Here is a 14,637-nt window from a genome sequence, read left to right as displayed (position 1 = left end):
GTCCTTTAATTCCAAGAGATACTCGTACATAAATTAATGCAATGGCATAGTTAAGTTTAACATTGTTAAGCATAACTACTCCGAGTTTACGAGGTACATAACCTAATTACTTTATGTTTGAGGCCTGTCAAAAGTTAGCCCAGTCATATTACACTGAACAATGCATCTACTTATGTGGTCTGGTGGTGCAAAATTGCTGTAAAGGTATCAGAACTAATTTAGAATTGTCAAACTTCCTTTTCGCCTCACCCTACTCTGCTTATAAGGATACCTTAAGAAAATTAAAAGAAGACAAAAGGTGAATAGGCTGTGTAAAGAATGACGAATTTCGGACGAACGGTGGGCAAAACTTACTATACTGAGTGGAGCCTGTGGAGGGTTGGGAGGCCTATGCCCTGCAGTGGGACTATCATGGCTGAAATCTAAATCTAACGAATGACGTAAAAAAGTACCAGAGAGTTTCTTCTAGGACGACGAACGAAAGGGGAGAAAAGAAAAAGAAGATGTATTGTCCGATTCCAGGTAACTTTTAACAAGGGCGGAAACAAGAAGATTAGAAATCATCTAATTACAAATAAGTAGGCAGTACATATAGAATTCTAATGTCATGAGTCACGTAGGATCATGTTTACGCCATTAAATAGTGATATCTCTAACTAAACACAACTCACGTGGCGACCATTGCAATTCCGGATATGTTTGCTTATTAACCGTCGATACACGATAACAAAAACAACAGCATTATTAAATATTAATATAATATTACTAACATATAATTAAACAGAGCAAATGATAAATTCTATAAATAGCTGTTAATGAGACCTAATTATTAGAAACTAGACAAAACTTGGGGACCTTTTGATATTTTGTGATTAATAAAAACTTCCCTAACTATAAATTGACTAACTTAATGAAATTAGTTTTCTTTACAATCTAAAAATACCTATCATTTTAAACAATTCAATGATTCTCGGAGAAAATGAATCGAACTTATAGCAGACGTAATTCAAAAAATCTTAATTTAGGCTACGTTGGTTCATCAGACCACCACAGATGGGGCACAGTAGGGCTGATGACTGATCCGGAACTGCGGACTATCTAGCGGGTTTACCGGGGCTCCGGCTCGAAAAGCAGGAGTAGGAACGGGGTAGCTTTTAATCGGTAGTTGACACTCCCTCTCGCCTCGCTCAAAGCGAGAGAATTCATTGGATGATTTTCCCCCCTTAAAAAAGGCTTTATTTTACTCCATCTCTATGTCCATCGTTTTTATGTCCTCTGGGACATAAAAAAGTAAAGTAAACCACTAGCATTCGCTAGTTCAATATTATCGGTTCAATAAATGGTAGAGTTGATTGGAAATATTTATTTACATTTCCATTATCGTTCCACGTGAGATTCGATAACCCTGATGACCACTAATCACGCACCGATCATACAGCAACACTGATTAAATGCCCGCTTTTTCCATAGACATTGGATTACTATAATCTATCGATAGCGGCTGAAGAAATAGATTGCTTCATAGCGTACTCGTTAATTTTATTAGTAATAGTTACCTAAACGTTTTAGTATATAAGGGCCTGTTTCATATTTGAATTAAGAACTATAAAGTCTGGTACTTTTATGAAGGTGGTGAAACAAGCGCTAAATATGCGAGGATCGAAATAAATAGGTTAGGTACATTCTGTGGTTTCTGCCTGCCCCCATGGGACAATGGCTAGACATAGGCTGTCTATGTCCTATTTAAGTAGATCTAAAACTTTACTCTAACAAACATTGCATCGCCCTTTTCTAAATTTTGATTAAAATTAATTCCTTCCTTTCTAACCAGCCAGTTAAGTATGGGCGACATTCGAACTTATTGGCATCTGATTGTTATAATTGACCCTTTCTAAGGGCAGTGACCCACATAATTACGGTTCACGGGCGCTTGGGTTCGTTTTTCGAAGCGGATTTGACGTACAGTGAAAGTACTTGGGAATGATCAAGATGGGTACGCGTAGACCAAGTGTAGATGCGTAGAGTGTATATGTTAACGATATACGTACCTTTATAATTACAGTTAGAAGTATTTATAACTACATAATTATAACTGTAGTTGTATATGATTAAATTACTATGCAGGTTCGATAATTGATACATCTACATAACAAAAAAATAACCCAGTATTCTTAGTTAAACCATTAAAACTTATAGTAGGTACAGTTATAAGGTCTATTACACACTGTTTAGCTATTAAATTAACAGAAACTATTAATCAGACAATGTGAAACATGCCTTAAGTGTTAGACGCAGTAAGTTTTAGCAAAACAAAAACATGTGTGTTTCGTTTTGTATGTCAGCAGTTAAACCATAATAATACTACCATACAATACATACTATACCTAGGTATACGTAGGTAGGTACTTACTAAGTACCTTTGGTTTATGATTCATACTCAACCAGCGCCAATACTTAGGTACCTACCTAAACAAATACATTTATATAAATGCTCATACTGCGAAAATCTATGAATTTCCTATATGCACTAATCCCTGACTGCAAGTTATTCTATTTACCCAATAAAATTATTGTTTCTATTCAATTGTATCTGCATTAAAGGAAAGGAAGGTACCTATATTTCTAATCCTGAGGAAGGAAAATAAAAAATAATTAGTTACTTACATTACATGCATTTTTTACCTACCAACTATAGATGCTATACAAATTACACAAGTGAAGCCAGGAATAAGAATTAATTCTATCGTTAAAAATATTCCAGTTAGGCTGGCTCTTTCCTAAATACATAGTTAATTCTTGGGGTCATTACATTACAATACAGAATAAATTCGTTTAATTCAAAATAACCGGGTAATGAACTAGGTAGAAACTTATTTTGGATAGTTTGGTACCTACCTAAGTAAGTTCGAAACTTTCAAAGGAGTTTTAATGTCGCCTTAACAACAGATACTTCATTACATTTCTTTATCTGTAATTACCAAAATATCGTAATTATTTTGATAGCTATCTTAATGCCGGAAACGTCGTATGTACCTATATTGTACCGTACTTTAAAATATGCTGAATACAATTTTAAATATAAGTTTTTAAACTGACATGGTCACTAACACTATAATTAGAACTTATGACGGGATATTTATTAATATATATATTATATATAATAATATAATAATTAACTGTTAATATATTAACTGTTAATTAATATATATATAATAATTAACAGTTAATCCGTGATCATGGCGCTTGCAACAGTGCCGAAATATCGGAAACTCACCAAATTCAATAAACATGGTAAATATCCCGTCATAAGTTCTAATTATAGTACAATTTTATAATTCTGATCCAGTTATCTCCCTATTTTCTATATACTCCACTCTAGGATAATGAATGTACAATGCGCAACTGGAGTTGAGAAGAAAACCTATTCCAATAGGTACTTAAAATTGATGCACAAACATAAATAACAACTCTTAAACTATTTCTACTTACTTTATGATCGTAACTTGAGACGAAACTATAATTGGCACTATTTAGAACTCAATTCCAACTACAAAAAGTCCAAATTCACTGGGGAGAAATTGTACAATTTGAATTTTGTACGAATATTAGGGATCGCGATTTGTTTCGCGCCGAGTCGTGACACACGACCTCCGCGCAACACTCCAACCACAACACTGCCTTTTGTTACTAAACTTCGATTGGTCCGACATCGCGCGCTTGAAATGCACTAAACGCGTCATCGCACTTTACGATAACACGTACAGACATACGCGCACACGAACAATAGCAGCAACTTATATTTATTGACAAAAATTATATAATAAAACAAAACTATTCCGACGAACTGGAAACCTCCTTTTTGAAGTCGAAATTATTTGGTGGGTAGGTAGTTTTAATTAGTCAAGGTGGGTACTTGGAAAACTTGCAATATATAGCAGTTTAGCTTAGGAAAACGAAAGTTTTAAGCGATTCGTAGCTCGTAGCAAAACACTACAATAATGTACATATAAAATGAATATTTATACATATTTTAGCTCCTAGGTACCTAACTGTAGATACAAATTTTACTTCTCAGGGTAAATGAAAGTAAGACTTCAGTCACCTAGAATCAATAATTCAAGTAAATCGATGTCTTCAAAACAAACCCTTCAATTAACTACAGTAACCATTTTAGGGAGGTATTTGGTCCTATATGGACTAGGTATAAGGTACTTATAGTTAGAAAAGTTGCTAGAGCCATTTCCTATAAGATGTTTTTTGTCGAAGCTGTGGGCGAACTATTATTGACATTGATGAGTGAAGAGTTATCCACTAGAAGTGATAAAAAATCGAATGTACAGGTGGTATTGACTAAAATAAAACAGAAACAACAGAGTATTAATTTTATATTATATTAACATATAAACACATTACACAAACAAGTAACACAAATAAATAAACTAGATTTGGTGTATAGTAATTTATTACAAGATAAGTGTCCTTATACACATTAAAATATAAATCTTTAGTGTCGAATGACATCGATAGAAACATTTGATTTTGGAAATTTCAAAAACATTATTATTTTTACTCCTCAGAACATTTTCTTCTTCATTGCAGTATATCTCTCCGTGTACTCATTATATCCTTCAACAGACACTAACTGTTTTTGTTCAAACAAATTACCATCCAAATTGATGGTATGCATTTTAGAGTCTCGCAGCAAACTCGGTCTGATCGCTTCTAAACTCAAACAATTCTCTTCGAGCCTTAATATCTTTAGTCTAGGAGCCAGATGCATGTCATCACTGATTATCGAAATCTCATTCTGACTCAAATTAAGTTCAGCTACATACAACTCCGACATTCCTTTAGGTATCTCAGTTATCTTGTTGTGCGATAAGTCCACAACCTCCAAACTATGAAGACCCAACAACTGTGTTGGAAACTCCTTTATCCTGTTATTACTTAAATACACTTGTTTCAAGTTACTCAGCTTAGCAAAAGACTCTGGTAGGAATGTTATTAAGTTATTAGACATATTAAACATCTCAAGCTTCTTCATATTGCCTAAGGAATCTGGAATGGTCTCTATTCTATTAGTGTCTAGGTTCAGCTGCTTCAACAGCTTGAATTTACATACGTCATTGGGTAAAGATGATAATTTGTTCTTCGATAAATCTAAATTCCTTAATTTATCACTTAAATTGAGGGCTTCATCAGGTATTTCCTTCAGCTTGTAATCAGATAATTGCAAAACACCTGTTTTCGACGCAGTTTCATAATGCTGCTTAATACTAGAGTTACCCATTTCAATCACTCACTGCAATTTGTGCGTATTGACTAATGTATAACTAAAACAAAGTGATAAAATCATGTGATATTAATATTTTGGATTGTTGTGACTTTCAATTTATTTTTAGTTTTTTTTTCGTGTTGATGTTGAATTTGACACATTGAGTCATTGACATTCCCTTCTACTTGTAACCACAGACTGAGAAATGGTAGTTTTTAGCTATTTTCTTCTTGACTTTACGAATAGCGTTTTTAGTTGTAAAACATTTAAAACTTTAATTATTAGTTGAATAATATTACAAAGAAAAATTTAAATGTAAGAAAATTTTATTACTCTTTTTCTCATTTTCGTAGGATCACAACAAAATATTACCATTTGCTATATTATTGTATTGCCATATTTAATATTTTCCTACGCCTCAATGATATTTAAACCAAACGTTTTTATCTTTACGTACAATCGTATATTATTATAAATATTATTTTTAGCACACAGTTATTAATATTCGATTTGTAACCACTGTGTTACTTTGTCTTGGCAGGTAATTTTATATGTAAAAAAGCTTGCAATGAAATGTTGTTACCACTAATTGTAGAGGTATTAAATATAAAATTAAAGATTATTTTTATCTAAACAGTAAAATTATCAATAATTAAATATTTTGATAATTTTACCAAAAATAACGGAATGAACGGTAGGATATACAACAGATAATACACTAAATAAAAACAGTACCTCCAACATTCAACAATAGTGACGTGCGTGCACACTGCACGGAGGGGATTGATATCCGATAGAAGAAATTCGAAAGGTTATTTTGTTTAATTTATAATGGTTAATTAATATGAATTTAGAAATAAAGTGTTTATATAAATGAAATAAAAGTGTAGTCAATAAATAAAGTCGTTGTCAATCAAGTTTACCCATGAATTTAAGTTAGATTTTGTTACCGCGGGAAAACTGTGAAACGTTTGACTAGTATAATGGCCGCAAAAGCGCCAATGCTTTACGTGTTTGCTCATAAAGTATGAAATTTGAGTCCAAATTATGCTTCTCCAATGCTTTATATGAGTTAAAGAAATCATAATTGAGATGGACATCAACGCTGGTAAGTAGCAAATAATTGTTACAAGAAGATTTCAGCTTATTTTTTCAAATGCTTTGATAAATTGTGATGATAGCTTCTATCGTAACTTTTTCTCAGCGTGTGCCTGGTTTAGGTCTTATTTATTTGTTGTATAGAGAACCATTATATTAAAATCGGTGCCTAAGTGGAACGTACACGATTATCTGAAAAACTATCTCGTAAAATAACGATGCACGCTCGGCGAGTAATTCTCTAGGACAACCGATAAATCTAACAGTATGTAACACAGAAATCTAACTCACCATAATCTGTGATTCATGAGAAATATAAGCGGTGCTGTTTATTATTGTCATTTTGATTGATTTATGTCCATAAATACAAAATAAGCAAGAAGTTTTCAACATTATTGACACGTATTTATGCCCATGATTACCAAAGAGATCAGCTATCAATGCATTCAAATTACAATACGATTAGCAAACTTATTACATTATCTTGGTTTGTGCTAAGTTAAAAGGAAGAAAAAAGTAAATTTTGAGATTCTGAGAGAAAAATATCAGTCTGCATTTTCAGTAAGATTTTGAAAATCTAATAAGCAGCTGATCCTGAGGTATTTAAACTTGCATTATATTTAAAGTAATTATGTCCTAATTAACAACAATATTCCTTCAAAATACTTACTTAAAATATTTTATCCTCATAAGTGTATAGGGAAAATAATATGTTAAATTATTGCTGTAACTAGTCAACAGGAATGGAGTATCAGTATTTTACACCAATTTGCCAGACATTGGGGTTATGATACAATATTGGACATTTTAATCCAATCATGCATTATTTTGCTCAGAAACCATAGATTTTTATCCCAGAATTGTTAGTTAAGAATACACTATACTCTAGAAAACTATCTTGCTTCCACTGCTTGCATAGTTTTAAGTAATTTATGTTGTACATCAGTGTCAATAAAATCCCTTTTAATAATCCTCTTGATGTAATAAACCCTTTCATCCTCTTCTCACAACCATGTCTTTGTAATCATACATTCACCCATTCTATTCTTTTCCTGCTTACAATTGGAACAATATAATGGATAATAACTTTGGAGTAAGTATATTCCTGTATATCTCAAAATTGAACCTGCAACTCACTTGTACATGATTGATCATTTCAGTGTATTTTTGTTTATAAAAACATTTAGTGCTTCATTATTGTGGTAAACATAACAACCTTATCTATCTGTGTAGGTAAAGAAATTGATAAATACAAACCTATTAACTGTAAGGAATCTTTATAACCTTATTTTACACAGTATACTTAATATACTCTTATATATACTATACTAAGCACCTCTTTCAACACCATATAAGTTCCGGATAAACTTATGTGACACACACTACATTTAAAGCTTTAAAACAACTCAATAATCTTCCACAAGAGTTGGTCCTAACAGTCAAAGTAAGGACCAATAAACCAATATTAAATATCTGTTACTTCCAACAGTAATTCTACTATAAGTTACAAAAATTACAGTAAACATAAGTTTGCATTTAATGAGGTGTTAATAAAAGTTTGCAATGAAAACCAAATAAATAAATATAGGTTATTCATACTCTTTTAAAGGAACCAAGTCAAGAAAGTTAGGCTAAACTTTTCTAAAACAATACTACTGTTTGTTGAGCTCTTAAAATAATATGTATTGTAAAAGTTTCTTTTATTAACCCATTAATGGCCCTTTCATAACCCTTTTCATGGATTACTTCTTAGCTTATGAACCCATGCACAGTTTCATTAATATAAATTGACTTTCATGATGAATGGTCCAATACGTGTTTATTTACTTTATCGTTTTGTTCTATAGAGGTCTCAACACAGTTATCTCTGATCGATGCCCTCCTGAGCGACCTTGACAAAACAATTACACCATGTGCTAGCAAAAAGAATGAAAAAAAAGAAGAAGAGACACAGGATGCGATGCCAGACTCTACAACCAATACGGAGAAAAATAATGCTAATCCATTCCATTGTGGGGATGATGTACTGGTACCAAACAAAGATGGACGATATTATTTAGGTGTGTATTTACTCTTGTTGTATTCTTGTGTATAACTTGTGAAACATAAAGTGAATCACCCGTAGGCTGTGTAATTTTGGTTCTTATCTTCTCTACTCTGCTTTGTGGCAAGCTGTGTCCGTTAAGTGCTATAGTATAAAAAAAATATTGTGTTGAATTTGTATACGCCTAAAACCTAAATTGGTATAGAATACAATATTTATGCAGTGTTTCCTTCAAACCAGGAACAATAGTAGAGTTGAGTACTAGTAATGACAACGACTCATGCGAAGTGGGGACGGGGACTGCGCGATGTTTAGTGAAGTTTGGGGATGGGACGCACGCGTGGGCGCCGGTGGCTTCGCTGAAGCTGCTGAGCGCCCCGCCGGCGGACGACGGGCGCATCATGTGCGTGGTGTGCAAGCGCCGCGAGGGCCCGGCCGCCAGCCCCGCGACCAACGCGATCATCGCGTGCGACATGTGCGGAAGAGGCTACCACGCCAAGTGCCATTCGCCGCCCGTCGACGCATGGATTAACGGTACGTACTGCGATCAAGCGACTGTGTCTTTAAATTCCAACTTTTTTGCTAATTTTCCACTCTATCCATCACATCAAGCTGTCAGTTTTAATTTGAAGACTTATTATTAGCGATATTGGCACGATACGCTGAAATTAGTAGCGGTGTAGTGAAACTGAAACAATAATTTCATTATTATCATGTTTTAGGGTGTGTCTTGTCTTACAGTCACACCCCAAAAGCCTTCCGTTTGCCACCCCATATCTACATGTGTACTATGTATATACCTATCTCTGTACTGGTTGGATACTTACATTACCTTTGTGAAACTATATGTCATCTTCTTAAAACTAGAATTTACTGATATTCCGACCTAAGAACTTCGGAACTTCTCCATACACCATTGTACGCCGCAGCTAGGTTACGTTACGTTACGTACGAGTTTCTAGTTACGCAATTGTGCGAAACTTTCTACAACGATTAATATGTGCAGAACAGGATTAGTTCTGCACATTATTGTCATGAAGACACAGGTGTAGCCAAAAATGAATGTAATCCTTTTATGAGGCGTAACAGTAGCCAATTACATATTTTGTTGATTTCTTTATATCGTGGTAGACTTGCAGAAGGTTCTCTCTAGATATAGAGTTCTTATATATCATTTATAGATATAGATCATAATCCCATCAACTTCCACTACCATCAACCAACATCTCATAGTCTGCCAATGCACATGAAATGTTATGTCCTGATACTAATAAAAATACAGCTATTACACACATACACACAAAATATGTGGTCCTGGATATTGAATATCTATTAAGATTGCAAAAAAAAATTACACAAATCACACTTTCGACAAAATTCCGTGTTCTAAGATTAAAATTCAAATTTTTTAACAGGTGCATCATGGCACTGCAAGAGATGCGTGGACCAAAGGTACAGAGTGGCCGCGGCGGAGAACAGGGCGCTCAAGCGATCAGACTTGTTTAGATTTAAAGGGGGACAGCAAAGGAGACAGCAACAGGAACTCACTCCACCCTGCGATGTAGGTTTATTACCGTTCCATTCTAACACACCCTTTCCCAAAATGATAGAATATCTTTCAACCCTTGACCGTAGAATTTTTTAATTACCGCAAGAAAGTAATGGGCCTAGTTCTTGCCATTACACATGGGCTGAATGCTTGACTTTGTGCTATTATTGAGAAATTTTGAAAATCGAAAAAATCTAATATATTATGTAATTTATGTTATGTATATTAGCCCAATTCAAGTATCGAACTCGAGGTTCCGTGCATTAAATCGCGTTTGCGACCAATCGATCCACAAGGCACTTGCTCCAGACATCATCGTAACTAAACAATACGAAATTATCGATGCCCTTATTAGAAAACTAGTTGTTATGCCACCCACCTGGTCAAGACAAAAGTAGCCTATATCGCTCTCCAGCCTACTAACGGTCTCTCTTTCCCTTATAACAGTAAAATAAACACACTTCCATTTATATTATTAATGATATTCATGTTAGAATTATTTTCAGACTGCTTCAACGACCTCGTCGGCGTCAGTATCGGATGCTGGTAAAGACCAAAATGAAACGCATTGTTACTGCGGCGAAAAAAGCGACTGGCTCGCACAGGTTTGTTTTTCTACCTAATCTATTACTCATTTAGTTCTTAATTATTATCAATTTCGGTCACTTCTATGCCATAGGGCGGCAAACGACCAGACAGATCACCTAGTGGTAAGCAATCAGCTCTCTGGTAAGTATTGCGTTGTTTGCCTTTGGCGACGGGTGCTGGATTGAGTATCCGCCTCTGTAGGCAGTACATTTTTGTATAATTTTATTCTCTCAAATATTCAGCCTTGATTTCAAGCAGGTTCTATTACTCGACTTTCCTTCACAGAGTTATTTTGTTTATTACATTGCCCGACTGAGAAAGCCAATGAAACACATAGTTACGTAGATTAAAAAAAATCAAGAAAATAAAATATTATACCTGACAGACATTAAAAAAAATTAGGATAATAGGTACCCTATTAGTTGCATGACAAAATTTCTGCTGTTAATAGATATGTTTACCATTTTTATTATAGCCTTTAAGTGTTCTTTCTCCACTTTCGCATGTCCGTTTGCCAAGTGGCAAATGCCTCCTCCAATCTTCTCCATTCTGGCCTTTCTATGGCCACTCTACCCGAAATTATTCCCGCGACGCCTGATGTCTTCGTCCCACCTTTTTTGTGACTTGCCTCTCTCTTTCCATCCCATGGGTACCAGTTCCCAAAATAGAAAGAGAAAGAGAGGTGACCATTTTAACCATTTTCTTATAAGGAACGAGGTTTCTATGCGTGGTATTTTTGTGGTAATATTACATTTTGGTTCCAGATGTTACTATGTTGTCGGTGTTCTCGTTGGTTTCACCAAAGATGCGTGTCGAGTTTACAATACCCGTTGTATGCTGGCGATAAGTAAGTATAAGTAAACCTTTTACAGTCCACTGCTAAACAATAGGCCTCTGTTTTAGTTGATAGATGCGATATATTATATTAAATTTTTAGTAGTGATATTTTTAAAAGAATACTGTAATATTTAATTGTTTGTTTTATATGGCGACTTCATTAATAAAATTTCAGTTGCTTATAGGTTATATTATACCCCAAAAAATGTTAGCATTTTTAATAAAATATCTTCTATTTCCAGATTGTATATATTTGCGTGTGCTCATTGCAATGGCGGAGCGGAATATCTGCGAAGACTGGAGCTCTGTTGGTTAGATCTGGCGCACCTCGCGCTTTATAATCTCACCGCGTACAATGCGCCCAATTATTTCGACTTAGATAATGTTATAATGCCGTACATCATGGATAATTGGCATGCACTGCAATTACCTGAAAAGGTTAGAAATTTAGAAAGAAAGAACAGTACCCGGCGATAAATTGTGCACATCGACTTTTGGAAAGATACTATTTTGTGTGATATAAGTTTTTACATTGACATGGTCACCAGTAATATCATTAGAACTCGAAACGGGATATTTAGCATTTTATAAATTAATTTGTTCATTTGCTTGGTTTCGTGGAGAGTGCTTGACTAGTTTTAACGCTTCATGGTCAGTATATGTGGTCACTTTGTCTATTGTTTCTTTCCAAAAGACGACATGCAATATTTATTGCCAGGTACAATTATGTAATTTTTTTGTACAGGATGTGTATTTAACTGTATTTTATTTGTAGATGTGGCGAACCCCAGTAAAAGAGCGCCGCGAAAAGATATTAACTGCGTTAACGTCTTCACGTAAGCGATTTAAATGTGGCCGCGAAATGAAGAAGCGTGCCACTATCTGGGGTCTACGCTTGCGTCGCCCACCGCCGCCGCCTCTCCAGCTATCTGCATTGGAACAGGTTAGTTTATTGGTTGTATTGATCTACATAATATGTAGATACATTTTTGTGATAAAGAAACTGAAACATCTACTACAATCCTTACATCATTTTGTAGCATCTGTTCCATTTTTTTCACCATCGGGTTAAAAGCACCTAAGTTATCTTCGCCCATATTGTATTAAAACTTTTTTCACAAATATGTTTGCCCCACAGATCAAGAAAGGAGACCCATTGACAGACAAGTTGGTGAGGGAATATGCGCCGCGACTTAGGTTTCTACCGCGAGCGCCTTCACCTCAAACAGTCGTCGATGACAGGTATTAAAATATTATTATGTATACCCATTTCTCTAAGTTTATTTGCGCCCTGTGAAACTATGAGACACTTACTAATTATCTGTTATTTGTTTTCAGTTCTCAACCTTCTAGCAGTAACATTGATAAAAGTTCCTATAAAAACCACAATCAACGCATGATAGTGCCAGTTGATGGTCATTGGCTGAACCTGATGATGGGCAAGCGGTTCCATGAAAATCTCAACTCTAACTCAAATTCAGAAAACGATTCTACTAGTTCCTACGAGTCTGTTAAACCTACTGAAAACGATGAGCAACCCTCACCTGTACCCTCTATCTGCGCCTCTTCACCTAGAACTTCTGATGCCAAAGCCGATAATTTAGAGAAAATATCTGAGCTGACTGAAATAGTAACTACGAATGAAACAAAGTCAATATGTGATGAACCCCCTCCTGTGCCATCTCTCAACACTTCTTTAGTTTCATGTTCTGTAAAGTTAGATAATATATCCAAAGAGAATATAGTTGATACAAACGTGAGCAAAAATGACGTCACGAACGTCAATATAAATACGCACACGACACGGATAGCTACAATGAACTTAGAACTATCTAAGTTATCTACTAAGAACATTATCGAACATTCCAAAATAATGTCTCTGCATCACATGGATAGCTTTCCACCATACACTAGCAACTTCACCCATGACATGGAGTCCTCAGGGGACGAGACCTCCAGCAGGGGCACGCTAGACATTATTATACCACCGCTAAAAGATTTCCAAGGGAAAAATAATCCATTTTTAATGCAAAATAGCTACTCATCTAAGAGACCATTCTTATCATCAAGTGTATATAGTAAACTAAATGGGAAGCAAAACAATCATCACTCACGATTCTCGTTACCAGTGAACTTGAATCCAGCGATGGGTCCATTAGTGAGGCCGATGAAAAGAAAACTTAGCGAAAAGGACATTATCATAGGACCTAATGGCGAGGTAAAGAGAAGGAAATACAGAAGGCCTCGGAAATATCTACAGCAACAGGTAATTAATTGTACCAAACCTTGTGTTATAAAACAAATATATTAATCCATTCGTAATTCACAAACTAATTTTTTCATTCATTTTCAGTTGAACAAGTCATGTCCTCTGCCGGACGACAACAATAAACCTGCTCAAATCCCAAACGAAAATGGTGAAGTCGCTCCACCGGCTGGGGCACTCACCAATAACGTGAAATTTCACGGTAGAAGACTGAGACAGAGACAGGAGAAGAATTATTATGAAAACGCGAGAAGGAATACGAATAATAACTCTAGTAATAATAACAGCGTAAAAAGTTTACAGCTGAGTCCTCATAAAGCTAACAGCACTGCCGCCGAGGTGAACGCCGAGCAACTGTCCGCGCTGAAGTCGAGTGTACAGTCGTACTTCCGCGCCGGACAAACGTTCCACGTTCTAGCGCGACGACTTGCGCCGGGCGCCGCCCCCGCCTACCTCATAGAGTGGGATTCTAACGCCTCCTAACGAGGAAAGCCAAATAAAGTAAAATAATCGGCAAACTTTGGATTTGAGAGTCGGAAAGCAGTCATCTATTTTCAGACCTTTATTACATTACATTTACAGTAGAATACTTCTAAGACTGTTTTAAGTCTCATAAATCAAAATTAACATCAGTTTTGCAAATGTCTTTTCTTTGCTATACTAGCAATTTTATGGGACTATTGAAACTCGATGCTATTTTTGTATGCCTCCTATATTTTTTCTATTTATCTAATTCACTATTAATACTGATAAAGTAGTATACTTGTAACGAAGCGCTGATCTATGTTCTGCTGACTTAAATATGCTCTCACATGTATTCAGAGTTCGTCATCGACATATTAGGCTGAACTTGAGGATTGGCGAATATGAATTTATTTAAAAACTATACATATTATTAATGTAATAATATATAAGTGCTTGTCTGTAGTCTAGATGTACAGTAAGATCAAGGAATGTGATATATTATTATTCCAATTGGA

At 35.1% G+C, this 14,637-nt stretch overlaps 3 protein-coding genes across 8 annotated transcripts in view; 1 reads left to right on the top strand and 2 right to left on the bottom strand.

Annotated features, from left to right (window-relative positions):
• Positions 1-6,730, bottom strand: part of LOC118262457 (1-acyl-sn-glycerol-3-phosphate acyltransferase beta) — a 23,331-nt gene extending 16,601 nt beyond the window's left edge. Inside the window, exon 1 of one of the 2 annotated variants that reach the window (XM_050697340.1) lies at positions 6,665-6,730. In XM_050697340.1, the coding sequence (XP_050553297.1) occupies positions 6,665-6,715 (51 nt within the window). In that variant the 5' untranslated portion in view covers positions 6,716-6,730. Of the gene's footprint in view, positions 1-3,489; positions 3,715-6,664 lie in introns of those variants that run through there. The other variant, XM_050697341.1, reaches the window with a different exon arrangement.
• LOC118262458 (leucine-rich repeat-containing protein 57) lies at positions 4,369-5,478 on the bottom strand. Its single transcript, XM_035573824.2, has one exon. The coding sequence runs from the start codon at positions 5,288-5,290 to the stop codon at positions 4,574-4,576; it is 717 nt and encodes a 238-aa protein (XP_035429717.2). The 5' UTR covers positions 5,291-5,478; the 3' UTR covers positions 4,369-4,573.
• Positions 5,938-14,637, top strand: LOC118262518 (metal-response element-binding transcription factor 2). 5 transcript variants are annotated; one of them, XM_035573948.2, is made up of 11 exons: positions 5,938-6,086; positions 8,221-8,433; positions 8,658-8,951; positions 9,833-9,978; positions 10,461-10,571; positions 11,319-11,401; positions 11,634-11,829; positions 12,167-12,334; positions 12,530-12,633; positions 12,730-13,657; positions 13,745-14,637. In XM_035573948.2, the coding sequence occupies exons 2-11, from the start codon at positions 8,334-8,336 to the stop codon at positions 14,138-14,140; spliced, it is 2,526 nt and encodes an 841-aa protein (XP_035429841.1). In that variant the 5' UTR covers positions 5,938-6,086; positions 8,221-8,333; the 3' UTR covers positions 14,141-14,637. The 5 variants fall into 5 exon arrangements, with proteins under 5 accessions (XP_035429841.1, XP_035429840.1, XP_035429839.1 ...); XM_035573947.2 differs by having other exon boundaries at positions 6,015-6,383; positions 10,473-10,571; XM_035573946.2 differs by having other exon boundaries at positions 6,015-6,383.

This window comes from Spodoptera frugiperda, chromosome 12 (genome assembly GCF_023101765.2).
Source record: "Spodoptera frugiperda isolate SF20-4 chromosome 12, AGI-APGP_CSIRO_Sfru_2.0, whole genome shotgun sequence".
NCBI lineage: Eukaryota > Metazoa > Arthropoda > Insecta > Lepidoptera > Noctuidae > Spodoptera > Spodoptera frugiperda.
Note: the sequence above shows the minus strand (reverse complement) of the source record. Positions and strands in the feature narration are given on the sequence as shown.